A 16617-nucleotide genomic window follows, 5' to 3' on the forward strand; every position below is an offset into this window, starting at 1 on the left:
AGAGGTGAACTCAGCACTTAGGAGGGGGCAATCAGATTCCTTTAATGTCCTTCAGTTATTGAGGCAGTGAGTCAGGCTGCCAACAAACATTTATAAAACATATCTTATGGGAAAGGCTTTGCTCTTGAACTTAAGTAAGGCACCATCATTCCCCTCAAGAAGTTTGTATTCTAGACTAATTTCAGAAATGAGCATTTTGCTTATAAAAGGGTGGTCACTGGGCTCCCCTGGTGGCGCAGTGGTTAAGAATCCGCCTGCCAATGCAGGGAACACGGGTTCGAGCCCTGGTCCAGGAAGATCCCACATGCCGCAGAGCAACTAAGCCCATGCGCCACAACTACAGAGCCTGCACTCTAGAGCCCATGAGCCACAACTACTGAGCCCGCATGCCACAACTACTGAAGCCCGCGCACCTAGAGCCTGTGCTCCGCAACAAGAGAAGCCACCGCAGTGAGAAGCCTGCACACCGCAATGAAGAAGAGTAGCCCCCACTCACCGCAACTAGAGAAGGCCCGCGCATAGCAACGAAGACCCAACACAGCCAAAAATAAATAAATTTAATTTAAAAAAAAAAAGGTGGTCACATATGAATTCACCTGCAATCCCAAAAGTCACTTGGTGTGACTTGGAGTTGGAGTCTAATCTCAAGTTTATGGCTAATGAGATGCCCTGGAACAGGTTAACTGAATCTCTCTGAGGTTCAATCAGCTTTGTGAAATGGATGCCTTGGACAAGACAATCTACAAGCCTTCCATATTCTCTAACATTTCATGGGTTTTGTTTTGTTTTTGTTTTTGTTTTTGTTTTTGTGGTACGCGGGCCTCTCACTGTTGTGGCCTCTCCCGTTGCGGAGCACAGGCTCCGGACGCGCAGGCTCAGCGGCCATGGCTCACGGGCCCAGCCGCTCCGCGGCATGTGGGATCTTCCCGGACCGGGGCACGAACCCGCATCCCCTGCATCGGCAGGCGGACTCTCAACCACTGCGCCACCAGGGAAGCCCCACACCATTTTTCTTATCCTCATTTGTCTTACAATGTAGTAGAGATCATAGCACTCACCCTGACTACCTTAAAGGACTTTTGTGAGAACCTATTGATTTTAAACCACTGTCACAAACCTTAGCGGAAAAACACTTAACTGTAAAGTGTTACACAAATATTCAGGATCATCATTAACCATCATCATTATTCTCATGGGGACCCTGGGATGCCAGAATGCCACAGTCAACCCCCATCTATTATACCCTGTTTTAACCTTAAGGCAACATTGGGGCAGGGCTGTGGAAATGGTTCCATGTTGCCGCTACCCAGGAACAGTTACCCCTCCCTAAGTGCTAGACTGTGATTAGGGTTTGGGTCCTGGACTCATCCAGGATCTCACAAATCTCGCAATGACCTGTAGATCATTCAAAATGTGCCACTCTCATAAATCTACATAACAACAAGGAGTAGTTACTTAATTTCTCCAAGCCTTGGATTTCTTCATGCGTAAGGTGGGGACAGTATCAGTACCCAGGGCCACACTGTACGATTGTGTAGGCTGTGCCAGGGGGACCATGGAGGTTGAAATCCAGCCCAGGGTAGCACTCACCTAGCCACACGCCCATGGGACAGTGTTTTCTCAGAGGAGGCACCGTTTTCTAACAGTCTTCTTCTTTTTTTTTTTTTTTTAACATCTTTGTTGGAGTATAATTGCTTTACAATGTAGTTCATGGCCCCGAGTGGAAGCCTTTTTCTTAACCACAGCAAGCTGCTGTGTGTGCTAACAGGGACCCTGAGAGTACTTGCCCTGAAGCCTGGGCATCAAATGAAACAACACATGAAGCCTTAGCACAATGCCTGGCATAAAATAGGGTCTGATTCAGGGTAGCTGAATCTGCCTACTCTTTTACTATTCAGAACTACACAAACACATTCTTGTTTGAAGTAGCTTAAGAGAAAATGAAAATGCACACACTCTTCTTTTTATTCAATTGCCCAAATACTTTGCATTATATAATGAACCTAACTTTCAAACAAAGGAAGATGTCTTCTTTTTTTTTTTTACATCATTAAATGGGGAGTTCTATGTCTAGCTTCTGATAGCAAAGGAGGATTTAACCTATAAAACATTATGAGACTAGACTTGGTCAGCTTTAGTGTTCCTCACAGAGACAGATGGACATCATGACAAAATAAAATTCGCCAATATGTGCTGGAAATCCCTGGTGATAAATTACAGGCTTTATTACTGCCTCTCCTAATTTCCTTTTCTTAGTAAGTAGTCCTAGGTGAAATCTACACAGGAAATAGCCTTAATGGTTTTAATAGCAGTGGTTTAATGAATAATCTATTACGGATATTGTAAATAAATTTTAAATTAAGAAACAGATTAACTAAGAAGTTTTCAAAAACAAGCTTTGGATCCGAAAATCTAGCATACCAAGAGCGTGTAATTTGTCCCAATCTCCTATTATACCTCAGCAATGCAATACCTTTAAAAAACTAATTAAAATACTTGCTTCGGTATATGTGATAACTAAAATATAATCATTATAACTCTGTAAACACCAGGGATGATGTTATTGCCTTATTTCATAATGATGCTGTCACAATCAATAAACAATAAAACAAACACACTTTCCTTCTTGGGAGATCACCTTCCCCAAGAGCAAGTGGCACAGAGCACATGGATTATAGATTGTAGATGCTGAAGGGAAAGCTTGCAGGTTCCTTCCAGATCTAATATCCTGTGATTTTACAAGTCACTTTTATCTTACTTAAATAACACCAAATCGCCAATGACAGTGAACTCACCAATAATGCAGGATTAGCTACCTCATTTGCCAGGCCCAGTATAAAATGAAAATGTGGGCCCTCCATTCAACAATTATTAATAATTTCAAGATTGTAACAGTAGAGCATTTAAACTAAGTACGGGGCCTCTCTGAGTGTGGGGGCTTGCCTGCGTGTGCTGCAGGGACTGTTGAGATTCTACTGGTATCTGCAGGCCCTGGACTCCTAGCTTTCCCCCCTCCTTGCTCCTTCTCCAATTCTGGCAGATGTAGTTCCAACATCAGAAAGTACCAGTTAAGTTGCTGCTGTTGATGGGGGCTAGGTAAGCAAAGCAATATGGGGAATGACACCGGCGGGCATCCTGGGGTGTCCTTCTGGGCTTCTGCCCTTTCCTTGTCTATCAAAACATCTGATGAGATCCAGACAGAAAAGGAACTAAAATACTTAGAACATTAAGTTTCCTTTAGACACACAGTCTAGTTTTATAGACTCATTGATTTTTAAAGTTAAACAGGGCCTTAGAGATAATCTAGTCAACTTCTCTCATTTTAATTTGGTGTCCATCAAATTCCATTTAGGCCAAGGACATGGGAATTATTTCTCGGTTGCATAGCTCTAAAGCTGATAGTAATTTTGACGAACAAACCGTAATTGATGATCTTTCAGAAAAATGTTAGTATAATAGTATGATGAATGATTCAGGCTATAACACTAATGGATTTGCACAAGATGCTGCCAACCACGTTAGCAACATATGTACTATTTGATTTTGTTTTTAAATTCGATTCAAAGCAAAGAGAGTGAGGCTAATGTCTTAGCTCTTGGAAATCCCTGAACATGGGATCTAGAATGGGTCCATAAGATATGGGAACAAGGCAGATAAATCCAGGTATGAAGCGAGTGGCTGGTTTAAGGCTAGAGCAAAAAGCATCTCCTTTATCAGAAAATGTCTGTTCTCCACAGAGAATACATCTATGTATCTATATATCTATATCTACATCTATATACATACGTATTTTTAAAAAACGAACTCTTATACATTGTTAATTAGGGTTCAGACACTTTGCTAAATGCTTTGAAAATATTAACTCATTTAATTCTCATGACAACCCTATGAGATAAGTCCTATGCTTATCCTCCTTTTTAAGATGGGGAAATTTAGGAACATCATGATTATTTATCTTGCCCAAGGACCCACTTTGTAAGAGGTGGAGGTAGGATGCAAACCCATCCTACCTCCACCTCTTGCTCCAGTAGCTGCCCTTAACCACTAGGGCATGATGCATGCCAGTAATCTTCCACCATGCCCAAACACCACTCACCCTGCCCTCCACTGCATTGTATGCAACAAAAGTAAAACAACGTGCATTTAAGACACTTGGAGATGTATGCTCCCAGCACTGTAGCCATAGCTGTGCCAAATAATTATATCAACGTTATGGCTGAACTGATGCTAATTTCACAGATGTGAGTTACCATTACACAGCTGTGATTTTATGCAAATGATGATGCCTCAAACAGCTTCAGTCACTTTTCCACCACCACCACCACAGTGCTTCTCTACAGGGTTAAGAGCAATTTTCCACTTGTCATTGTTGCTTTGATTTAGATTTAAGAACTAGAAATCAAATGCTTACCCTAAAGCCTCTCTTCTTTCTTTCCAAAAAGAATAAAACAGCCTATGAGACAATGGTTGAAATATGTAAAAGCTTTTTTTTTTTTTTTCTCTTACGTTCTTTTTTTTTGCGGTACGCAGGCCTCTCACTGTTGTGGCCTCTCCCGTTGAGGAGCACAGGCTCCGGACACGCAGGCTCAGCGGCCATGACTCACGGGCCCAGCCGCTCCACGACATGTGGGATCTTCCAAGACCGGGGCACGAACCTGTGTCCCCTGCATCGGCAGGTGGACTCTCAACCACTGCGCCACCAGGGAAGCCCTCTCTTACTTTCATTCTAACAATTGCTCCTCTTTTACGTCTATTGTTTATGAAGTCTTTTCTTGGGACTAAAATAAAGATGTAATTTATTTCCAAGACCATGGGGACAATTCCTCTTGGCTAGGAAAGGTGTGATCCATCATTGTTTTTCAAGAGTTCTGCAATGAATGCAACTCATTGTCGGCCAAAGAAAGGAAGCCATCTTTGCAATGTCATTGTGACAACCCAGACATTCTCATGCAGCAGTAGATTAGTTTAACTTATTCTGTCACACCTTCCAGATATTCATATATTTGTACTTTTAGGACATTATTCTAATGGTAAACATTAAATTTCAATGGAAAACACATTCAAAGATCCTTCAAGAAACCTGGACATCTTTCTACTTTATCCAGATGGAGAGAGGATAAGAAGCATATACGACTTTCCAATTAAAGTAATTGATAGTAAATGTATCAATTTTCATGAGGCTGAACAACAATTATCTCTAGGGTTCACTTAATTTCATGCATAGGAAGGAGAAAGAAGTATTCAACAAACACAGTATGTCATGACGAAATACAGATTAAAATATGCCCTACTACACAAAATAACAGAACCATAAGGTTCTGAAATTTTTATTTTAGATAAAAATGTTACTAAGGAAATATTCTGCCTGAGAACATAAGATAGCTTGACACAGCAGATTTGCAAATACAATATTGTGTAGTCGTGGTGCATTCTATACTGTCCTTTAGCACTTTCTGGAAGCCTGCTCTATTTCTGGTTAAACAGATGAGTTAAGGGTTTTGAGCAGCATAATAAAATTTGTGTGCTTTGCCAGGATAAAGCCACAGTCCTGAATTAACATCCTGCACTGCAGTCCCAACATGCTTTGACAAGGATGCTATTTCATGGCTCAATAAATACTTATTGACTAACTACAAACATGACAAAAATGTTTGCCCTTCAACTCGACTGCCTTAGGACTAAACACTCGAGGATTCTGAAAAAAAGCCCAGGAACATTGCAACAGTTCTCAAACTACGTTTGTTTTCATTTGGCAATATCCCTAAACTTGCAAAAGGGTAGAATAGAAATATCTGGTGGATAAACCCTCAGAAAACTACAAGGTCTCTAAGCACATTTTTCTTTATAAGTTGTTTTGTTCAATGTAAGATTGAAAAAGCACACACACACACACACACACACACACACACACAAAGAATATATATTAATTTCATAGACATGCTCCACGTCTAAATGATCAGGTTGGTGACTGATCCAAAGTTGTATTAAGTGGTCTTAAGGGATTTCAGCCAACTGGCAGGGCTCCTGTCTCCTATTCAGAGCACCCACCCACAAATAATGAACATGGTCCTCTCTTTGCTCCAACTTTAGGAGAAAATGTGTTACTTCCAAGGTTTGGGCAGCATATTGCAGATGGGTTAGGCCATGTTTAAGTTATCTTCCTTACAAACACAAAAACTTAAGATGTGGTTACCTATTTTTCTCTGAGAAATTTCCCTTCAATCAACTTTATTATGGACAGACCATAATTGGTCAACAAATGGATGCAATATTGGAAAATTCAATATAGTACAGAAACTTTCTTACAAGCTAAACTTTGATTAGCCTATTCCCAGATATCACAACACTGGAGAAGTCACCTTTCCAAGATAAAGTTCTTACCCTATTACATGTGTGGTTAACAAGTCACAGTAACCATAGATATATTCCTGCTAAGATTCTTTTCATCTAATTAACTATATTTTAATTTTTATGGGGCAACCCTAAGAAGTCTTTCCTTTAAATGTTATTTTTACTTTGCAATATCATTTTTAAATTTAAAATATATACTTTATTAGTGTGATATATTGTTATGATTATTTTTTATTCATCAAAACTTCTGGGACCAAGGAGATCTGTCACAAAAGATTATTTGATATAAAACTACTATTACTCAGCTATAAGAATGCTGAGTTTAGGAACAGTGCTGCTATTTTTCTTATTCCCCAGAAATTTAGCACATGTATATGTATATACAGTTCATGTCCCAATATTGTGTTCTAAATAAAGGATGCCCTAGGACTTGGTCCTTGGCCCCTCCTCTTATATTCTATTCTAAGTAACCCCACCCAGTCCTAAGGCTTTACTCTATAGTAGTCATATGCCAATAACTCTCAGATTTCTATCTTTGGCTTTGACTTTTCTCCCCAAACTTTACTCGTACAACCAGCTCTTTGACTTTTACTTTGGATGTCTAATAGGCATCTTTGGCTTAATTTGGCCAAAGGAGAACTCGCTCTTGATCTGGCTTATGCAAAAAAAGGTCTTTTGCACTGCAAGATGCAAATATTCCACCTGTCCCCAACTCAGCCCATGGCTCTACAAACCTAGGAGCCCTTGATCCCTCTCCCTCACCTCCAACAAAAAATGTCAGCATTGTTGTCTCTACTTCCAAGACATATTCCAAATCTGTCCCATTCTCTCCATTTTCATCATCATCAGTCTAGTCCGTGTCACTGTTTCTCTCTTACCTGGACCACTCCAGTAGTAACTTATTCAGGTCCTGTCCTTCCTCTGTTTAAAATCCTTTGCTACTTATCACATGTAGAACCAAATCCAAACTTCTTGCCCTGGCAACAAGGCGCAACCTAATCTTATAACCTGACTCTACCCATACCTCTGACATGATCTCTTACCATCTACTTGTACCACCTTTTTTCATTATGTTCCAGGCACACCGTTTTTTTTTGTTGTTGTTGTTTGTTTGTTTGTTTGTTTCCCTTTTCTTTTCTGTCCCTGTAAAATATCAAGCTCATTCCAACCTCACTCAGGCAAAACTTTTCTTAGGGACTTAGACTATGATCTCGTACTAGACACAGACTGCTGCAAGTTATCATATGGTAGTTAACCGTAAGTCAGTGATTCTGAACCCGGACTGTACACTGGAACCAGTATAAAAAAAAAATACTGAAAAAAAATACTGATCCCCAGGCCCCATGTGAACCAAATCAGAGTCTCTGGGGGGCAGTAAGGACATTCATATTTCCAAAAGGCTCCAGGTGACCCTGTGGGTAGCTAAGGCTGAGAGGAACCGTGGCACATATGATGTGTTGTCTTTCTCTGATTTTCATTGTATATTTACCTGACAGATTTTCTTTGTTGTTATTGTTAATATAAATCACATCTCAATGTATTCCCTTTTCAAGAGATGTTTAAAAAGAAAAATCTGACAGAGTAGGATGACCTGTTCTTTACAGTAAAGTGATAATAAACAGGAAGGACATTGATATAAAACAAATGAAAAGGATCAGCTAGTATCATCCTGTGCTTTTTGCTATCATGGAACACATTTAGATTTTAATAAGGAGCTTTTTTATGGCCCATGTTCTACTCTTGATCCCGCTCTGCATTTAAGTCCCAATCTCATGTTTACATCACATCACAGGATGCTACTGTTGACTTTGAGGATGAATAAACCTGTTTTAACATGACGAGAACTCACTGAAATTTGGTAGAATTAGCATTTCTAACAAAACTCAAACTTTTCAGTGATTTAGGTTAGTTTATTTTTGGCAGCAATATAACTTCCTGCGTCTAAGAGAAATGATTTAAAATAAGACTATGAAAGAGATCAAAATACTTGGCCATCAATTAGTTCAAAAGCTACCTAAATATTGTTATGTGAGTATAAAGGAATCATACATATGGATTACATTTCCATTAAAACAGAGTACGGTTTTAAAATGAAGGAGCAGAAAGCTTTAGAAAACTCATTTGGATTTTTTCAGACCTTAACTTTTTTTAAAAAATAAATTTATTTATTTTTGGCTGCATTGGGTTTTTGTTGCTGCACACAGGCTTCCTCTAGTTGTGGCAAGTGGGGGCTACTCTTCGTTGTGGTGCGCGGGCTTCTCATTGCAGTGGCTTCTCTTGTTGCGGAGTACGCGCTCTAGGTGCATGGGTTTCAGTAGTTGTGGCACGTGGGCTCAGTAGTTGTGGCTCACGGGCTCTAGAGCACAGGCTTAGTAGTTGTGGCACACAGGCTTAGTTGCTCCACGGCATGTGGGTTCTTCTTGGACCAGCGCTTTAACCCGTGTCCCCTGCATTGTGGGGTGGATTCTTAACCACTGAGCCACCAGGGACGCCCCAGACCTAAACTTTTGAGAAGCAGTTCAAGCTGCTTACAAAGACCAAAAGCTAAAGGGTATGCTTCTGCCTAGAGAATTTAATGATGCTACAAAAGTTAAGAATTGTCACCAGTGGTAGCTGATTAGGGAACTGAAGAGGCCAAAAGAACCTGTCATTCACCCACCTTGAAGAAACCTGCATTTACGCTTTATGACAACATCTCTTTCTTGCAGCCCTTGGCTTCTTGCAGCGATGGTAATGGGCAGGGCACACCGCATGAGAGCCCCAACAAGGTAGATGTATGGCTGTTTGTTTGTTTGAACTCTCTATAAGCCCATACACTACCCAGCCCAATAGGATAACTGGGAGACAAGCTATTTTTGGTGCATAGGGTTATTCTTGTCACTGCAGGAGGATAGAGCAATTTTTCCGATTAATTTTGTTGTTCTTTTTAAAACTAATTGCAAATGACAGAGAGACTTAGAGAAAGGATTTGAGGTCCATGTGTCTCCATAAGAGCCATGGAGAAGGCAGCGTGGTATAACACAAAATGGGCACAGATGACCTTCGACTTCTGACAACCTGAATTAGAATACTTCTTTGAACACTAACTAACTTTGTCATCTTGGGAATAAACAATAATTACCACCATTATTTCAATGATCAATATTGAGATGACAGGTGGGAAAAACTTTTGCTGACTCTTATGAGGATTAGAGTCTTAGGTAATTAAGAAGTAAGTACATGTTGGCAAAAACGCCACAATCCGATGAAAGTCTGGCAGCTACTACAGAATTGGAAAGCCCAAGAAGAGCTCCCAGTATCATTCTTTCTTTAACCAATAACTCCCTTTTATAATTTTGTAATGAAATGAACATATCTGAACATCATTCACACCTCATCCTTCTATCGGTTTCATTATTTGTGTCGTTGTGATGCGTGTGAAGAAATAGCTTTCCAGTTATGTATAATCCCCTCCTTCCCAAATACAGTCCCACAGCACAGAAATCCACAAGCTTCACTATGTTTAAAACAGCTCTACTTCTTCTTGTCTCTTTGTCCCATTGACAAGATGGGTTTTCATGAAAAGAAGTCACAGTGAGTTAGAATAAGGATTTCCTGCCTCAGGATGTTAAAAAGCAAAAGGACGCATCAAATACCTTCAGAATGCTCTAGACAACAAACACAAGTTTGTTATAAAGCACTTTGAATACTGTTGTACTGACTAAGTGTAATAAGAAGAAAATTTTAGGGAAACTAAAGAAGTCCCAGCACAAAACTTTTACCTGATAGAAAAAAGCTGAAAAAAAAAAAAAAAGGCAATAGCCTCACATCATCTCTTGCTGGGCGGGCAAGGTCTCTCTGGGGTACATTCATATAGTTGGTTTTGATGATATTGTGAACTAAACCATATAAAGAAAACTTTTACAAATGAAGAACACTTTTACCTAGAATTGATGCCAACATTAATAACTTAAGTATTTCAGTGTCTCATGGCCAAAGTTCCATATTTTAGCTACCTTTGCAAGAAAACCCAAGAAAATCAATTTGCATCTAAAAGCTCCTTCATGGAGTTGGCTTGGTTTTGTGGCAAGCATCCCAGCTTGCTTAGAGAAGCAGAGGTTGAAGTCTGCTTCTCAGAGGATTGTTTGGTCCCAGTTGAATAACCTGCTGGCATCCACTGTTAGCAGAGTGGTAAGCAGATTATGGGTAAAAGCAGATATTAATATTCTGATTAAACATTTTAAAACCTCATACCACTATTTTAAAAAATAATTACACTACTCTGGGAGAACTCTTATACTTACTATTCTGAAGCCACTTTTAGCCTGAATTTCTATATATGCATGATCTTAAAAATCTCTACCTATCACTTATTTCTCAGAATCAAAACTTTTTCTCTCCACTGCCCTAACTAAACTGCAAAGTCTAAAATTCATGTGAATAAATGACTTCCCTGGAAAATCTTAACGGTTTTAAGTCTTTACATTACACTCTCGTCCTTCCCAGATGTCCTTTTGAAAAAGACAGGGCTGCAGTCATCTTTGGCCTCAGCTTCTGTAAAAACCCAGCACAGCTTTGGCAGCCCTCTTGGAAAGACTTCTTGTTTCCTGAGGATCCATTGATTTAACAAACTTAACAAACTTAATAACAGAAGCTATGAAAGAGACATTTGCAGTAAGCAATCTGAAGTTATGAAGCAACACAAGTTTACTAGACCACAAAAACTTCTCTAACACCATCCATCATGTAGATTATACAATTTAGCACGACAACAAGGAAAGTTATTAGTTGTTATTAATTAGGTCTGCAATGCACATACAGGTCTTTAAAAATCAACAGTCAAAACTACTGGGTTACCACAACTTATTTCTGGGTCCAGACTGCAAAGCCTGTTTATTTCTTGGGTGCTTACTAAATGGGGTCACTGTATTAGAGAGAAAATACGGGATAAACAGTTTATGCTGACAATATTGAGTGTCGGAATCATCTATAATCCCTACTTCTAATTTGACCAGTTAGGTTGATAAAGACCTAGCTCAAGGAGACACAGACTCTGGGCATCTACTCCAGAATGCTATCAGACTAATGAAGAGATGTGGCTGCATGGGTGTAAGGACAGAACATCTTGCAAAGGACTTCTACATTTCTTCAATAAGAAAAAGGGGGAGGAGCCCAGAGAAGGTTCAATCTTCCATCTCACCCTTGGCATCCCTGCCCTCTGTCCAGGCTTCATACCTTCTTCTTCTCTAGACCTCTCTTCCACCCCTGTGGTCACTGGCCAACTCAGGAGATACTGCTGGAGAGACAGGAGGCAAGAAGATCCAGAGACTAGACTCACCGTCAGCTCAGGGACCCTTCCATCCACACGTCCCCCATTTCCAGAAACATCTTCCAGCAGCTAACACTTGGGGAAAGCATTCCTAAATCCTACACTGCCTGGGAACTGTGCTGTGGAGGAAGGCCACCTTCCCTTACTGTGGCAGGTATGATGTGGTGACTAACCAGACCTAATGCTCCCAGCATGGGCTCTGCGAAGGCTCAGACCACTTCCTGCATCCGCGGCCCTACTAGGAGGTAGGTCCAAGGAGCATGCACAGAAGAAAGACCACAGCCAGGAGGCTGGGGGAGGTGCTAAGGAGGGGACTGGCCTTCTAACCTAAGCAAGGGTTCTTAAGAACCTCTTGGCTCAGAATAATCACCTCTTTTCTTCCTCTGAATCATGAGCAATGGATTCCAAAAGGGAGGCCACTCCTTTGCAGCCCCAAAATGAGGAGAGCGGATCCACAGCTAGACAGGGGTTGTGGGCAGCTATCTACCAGCACCAACCACTGTCCAACCGTCTTTGCCCAAATCCTCCCCTCTACCCCATAAACAACTGTCTCCCAGAGCTCTGGATACGCTCCCTAGCCTTGTCTTGACTCCCCCGCCCACACAGGCAGTGGACGTGTCCCTCGTGGAAAAGACGAAGTTGGGAGAGGGACCGATCTCCTGGAGCCCACTTGGGCTGGGCACTCATTCACTCACTGGGCTGGGGTGGGTGGATGGTGGCGGAGCCGGGGCCAGCCCAGGCAAAACGGCCACTCGAACGAAGACTCCCCAGGTAACCCCCGCGCCTGCTCCCGGTCCCACGCGCCGCGCCCCGCCGAGCTGTCCGCGCGCGCGGGGCGGAGCCCACACGCACCAGGTCCCCGCGCGCGGAAAGCGGGGAGCGCTGGCGCTCCGGCCCGGCCCAGCAAGGGGGTGAGAGCAGCCTCCTCCGCCCATCCCCGGGCTCTGAAAACCTGTGCCGGGAGCCCACAGCGGCTGCAGGGAGGTGGGCCGGGCGGGGCGACGCGGCCCGCGCCTCCTCCCGCTCCCGCGGTCCCGAGTCTCGGAGGCACCGACCTGCCAGCCGTCTCTCCCGGATGTTTTTCCACAGCCGATCCCAGGCTCTGGCGGTAGAGTCCCGCAACTGCTCACTGATTGACCGCCTGAGCTGCGTTTGGAAAGGTTTCAGCTTGCCGGTCATTTTAGATCCGTCCTCATAACGACCAGCGGGCTTGCCACAGCCAGTCCAGCGTGGCCCGCAACCCAGACCCCCGGCGACTCGAGACGCCAGACGCGGGATTCCCGCTGGGGTCCCGGGACCAGCCAGGGGCGCGACAGGGGTCCTCCGCCGTCCAGCGCGGGGGCCGGGACGCGTTGCCACTGCGCGCGCCGCGCAAGGGTAACTTCGGCGCTCCGTCGACTCCTCTACCCCTTTCCCCCTTTCCTCCCCTCCCTCCCCTCGGCTCAGCGCTCCTCCGCTCCCCTCCTCTCCCGTCCTTCCCTCCCCTCTCCCTCCCGGACGGTCCAGCGCCCCACTCCTTCCCCTAGGGAGCTTTCTCTCCCTCCCTCCCTAGCCTAAATCTGACAGCTCGGTCCCGACGGGCTCCGACTACGGAGTTTCCATCCCTCTTTTCATTTTCACTCAGAGGCCAGGGGCTGTACCATATTCCTCCCATTTCTTGATACTTTACATTTTTTCACTCAGAAAGCGCCACCATCACAACCATTACAAAAATTTTAAACTGTGCCATAGCTAGTGCCAAAATAACTCATCGTAGTTTTCCTGAATTCAAATCACTTGAATTCGACTCCTCAGTTTGGCTGACATTCTTCTGGAGTTAGATACTGGTGCACTTGTATTATATCAATCTTTCCTGGTTTCATCAATGAGATGATTATCTGGCTGCAATCTACAATCAAATTAAAATGATTTATTCATTGCATAGCCATTGACTATGAGGAAAATAACTTGTAAATTTAAGGTCAAACCTTGTGGAGCCTACATAAAATAGATTTACATGTTCTGGTAAAGCACTAAAATCTGTATGCAGTTAGAAAAGCAGGTATTATGGGGAAGTGAAATGTGAAAAGAATTTTAAGGTATTTTAGCCAATAACATAATAATAGGCTTATAATTAGAAATTTACCCTAATTCCTGCAGGGAAGAGGGGGGAAATATACCGTGTTTGCTGTTGTTGTTTTTTAACATCTTTATTGGAGTATAACTGCTTTACAATGATGTGTATATACTGGTTCTTTAAGAAATACTGAGGAGATGGTGTCCAAGTCATTTCCCTGGGCTCCAAAGCCTCACTCAAAAGATAAAGACAATACTAGCTCAGGCCTCAGGGTGTCCTGCTTTTCCCAAGGTTTTGCTTCGAAAGAGCTTGGAGGACCTTTAGAGAAAGTAATGACAACAACATTTGATGTAACGCAAGGATATGGGATGTGATTAATGTCATACATCTCAAGTTTGGCTAAAGAAACTGAACTATTTCAAAAGAGAATTTCTGGGGCTTCCCTGGTGGCGCAGTGGTTGAGAGTCCGCCTGCCGATGCAGGGGACATGGATTCGTGCCCCGGTCGGGGAAGATCCCACATGCCGCGGAGCGGCTGGGCCTGTGCGCCACAACTACTGAGCCTGCGCGTCCGGAGCCCGTGCTCCGCAACGGGAGAGGCCACAGCAGTGTACCGCAAAAAAAAAAAAAAAAAAAAAAAAAAAGAGAATTTCTGGATTATTTAAACAGTAAAATTGCTTGAATATCACTTCTTTTTAATTGCCTTTGTATCAGGCTGCTAAATAAGAACCAGGGTTTAGTTAGCTGTTTTCTTTGTCTTTTCTTTTTTTAAAAAAAAATTTCAGGTGCTCCGTGTGAAGTTTGAAAATTAAAGAAAATTATCCAATCCTCTCTCTATTATATAAATTGCTATTGACTTAAGGAGTGGAAATTAACAGCTACCTGAAGTATTCCCTCTGCAATTCTATACTTTTAGTAAATATTCCCTCCACGAGTTTATATTGTTGGTAGAAAATGGGGGGGGGGAGAAATGATGGTAAAAAACATCGTTATTGTCTTATTCTCTTATTTTAAATATTCAAAAATGTTCACTAGTGAAACACTTCAGAAGAAGCTAGAAACTAATGGTTGAGTTTTTTTTTTTTGTGCCATCCTGGTAAACCTTTGAAATTGTCAGTTATGAAGCAATAAGTCATGGATCAGAAATGGACTTGAAACTATGGCAGCCAGTTACAGACTAATCCAGATTGCTTTCTGGACCCATGCCAAATACCCTTTTGATTACATCCTGTTTTGTATGCATGTAGTGGTAAGGAAATGCTCTGCCAGAAGCAAGATTTGTGTTATCTTAAAGTGACTGCCGTGCAGTATAACGACAAAACGTTTCACAATTACATTCCCAGGGAAGCTGTGTACTTAACTTTAAAAAGAGGATCTCTAATTGAATCAAACGGAGGCAGTAGTTGTAACATTATACGCACGGGAAGAGAACAGTACAAGGAACATTCCAGCTATTCCACTGATCATTTAGCTCTAAGGATCCTGGGTCCCTACTGCTTTCTATTTTAATACATATTTTATATTCAGATGTCATGGATTAGGGGTTTTCTTTAAATGACTAACGTGAAGACAAATTCTGGCTTTGCAAATTTGTTTAGCTCTGGCTGTTGAAGGGTCCATGGATTGAGGACTGTCCATGAGAAGCCAGATGAAAGACTGGAGTGATCTCCCCAGAACAGGTGCCATACAGCACAGCACAGCCCCCTGCCTGGCTGGCTGCTGGCCCTGCTGAAGGAAATCTTGCAGCTGTGCAGATGCAGCAGCCACAAATGCAAGGGTTCTAAACTCAGCGGGGCTACTTGGAGACTTTTATACAGGCCCTCAGCATCCACTCCCATTTTCCAGGAGCCCTATTTCAAAGCTGAACCTTAAGGATGACACCCCCCCCCTTGGGGTCTTCACCTTGAGCAGATGACAATACCACCGACTTCACAGAAAAGAAGTCAGGCAACTCCTTACCCCTATAACCTTCTTACTTACTCCCTTCCCTCCCAACACAGGAAAGAGGTACCTCTCTTCCTACCCAAGATCTAGCCCTTGACCTGTGTGCTCTGCTTACCATCCTTTCTGGTTCCTACGAAGGGTTGGCCATATCAGTTATTTCCTCGATCTCCTACAGCCTCAACCCCTCCTTCTCCATGGGCTCAACCTTCTAATCTTACACCTCTTTAAACCAAACCCAAACCAAAACAACCACCACCATAACAAAACACACTGCCTCTACCCTGTATCTCTTAGAAAAGAAGTATTCCCTTATCAACACTGCAGTCTGGGCTCCCTCAGCAACTCACTGAAACCAGTCTTGGCAAGGTCACCAGTAACTGCCTGGTTGCTACATCTAATGGATGTTTCCTGTTGTCCTTGCTCCTTCTCGGGTGTGTGGACGAGAGGACACTGGTGACCAACCCTTACTCTTGACACTGCCTTGTCTTGTGGCCGTCAGGCTACACTGTCCCCTGGGTCTCTGTGCCCTGCGTGGCTGAGGTGCTTGTCTTCAGAGCTCCCCTTCCACCAGCTTGATGCTGGCATTCCCTGGGTTTCAGTCCTTGGCCCCCACCCCCACTTCTTCCTCACGCTTCAGCGTCCCTGGATGATTATATTCCTTCCCGTGGTTACAGCCCTCACCTCTCAAGGCCCAACCTGATACAGACAGAAAGTACACATGTTTTTGAGATTATGGCTACAGGCAGAGTTGAGTTTGACTCTGGGCAAGTTTTGGACCCTCAGCACTCCCTACCTATGGGATTGTATTGTGTATTAAGTGGAATAATCACAAAGAAAAGATTCAATCAATGCTACCATATCGCTGTCCAATCATTATCACTGTCACATTGTTCTCCTATCCCAAATCGTTTCTGAGCCTCTGACACCCAATCGAAATAACCCATTACTCCCTCTCGTGG

At 42.8% G+C, this 16617-nt stretch overlaps 1 protein-coding gene across 2 annotated transcripts in view; it reads right to left on the reverse strand.

Annotated features, from left to right (window-relative positions):
* The window catches only part of STARD13 (StAR related lipid transfer domain containing 13), a 320629-nt gene that overhangs the window by 209791 nt on the left and 94221 nt on the right, over positions 1 to 16617 (reverse strand). Inside the window, exon 1 of one of the 2 annotated variants that reach the window (XM_060287918.2) lies at positions 12715 to 12984. The exons of the other annotated variant lie outside the window; for it this stretch is intronic. Coding sequence (XP_060143901.1) covers positions 12715 to 12838 — 124 coding nt within the window. The 5' untranslated portion in view covers positions 12839 to 12984. Of the gene's footprint in view, positions 1 to 12714; positions 12985 to 16617 lie in introns of those variants that run through there. 2 annotated transcript variants of the gene reach the window in all.

Source organism: Globicephala melas, chromosome 18 (assembly GCF_963455315.2).
Source record: "Globicephala melas chromosome 18, mGloMel1.2, whole genome shotgun sequence".
NCBI classification, from domain to species: domain Eukaryota; kingdom Metazoa; phylum Chordata; class Mammalia; order Artiodactyla; family Delphinidae; genus Globicephala; species Globicephala melas.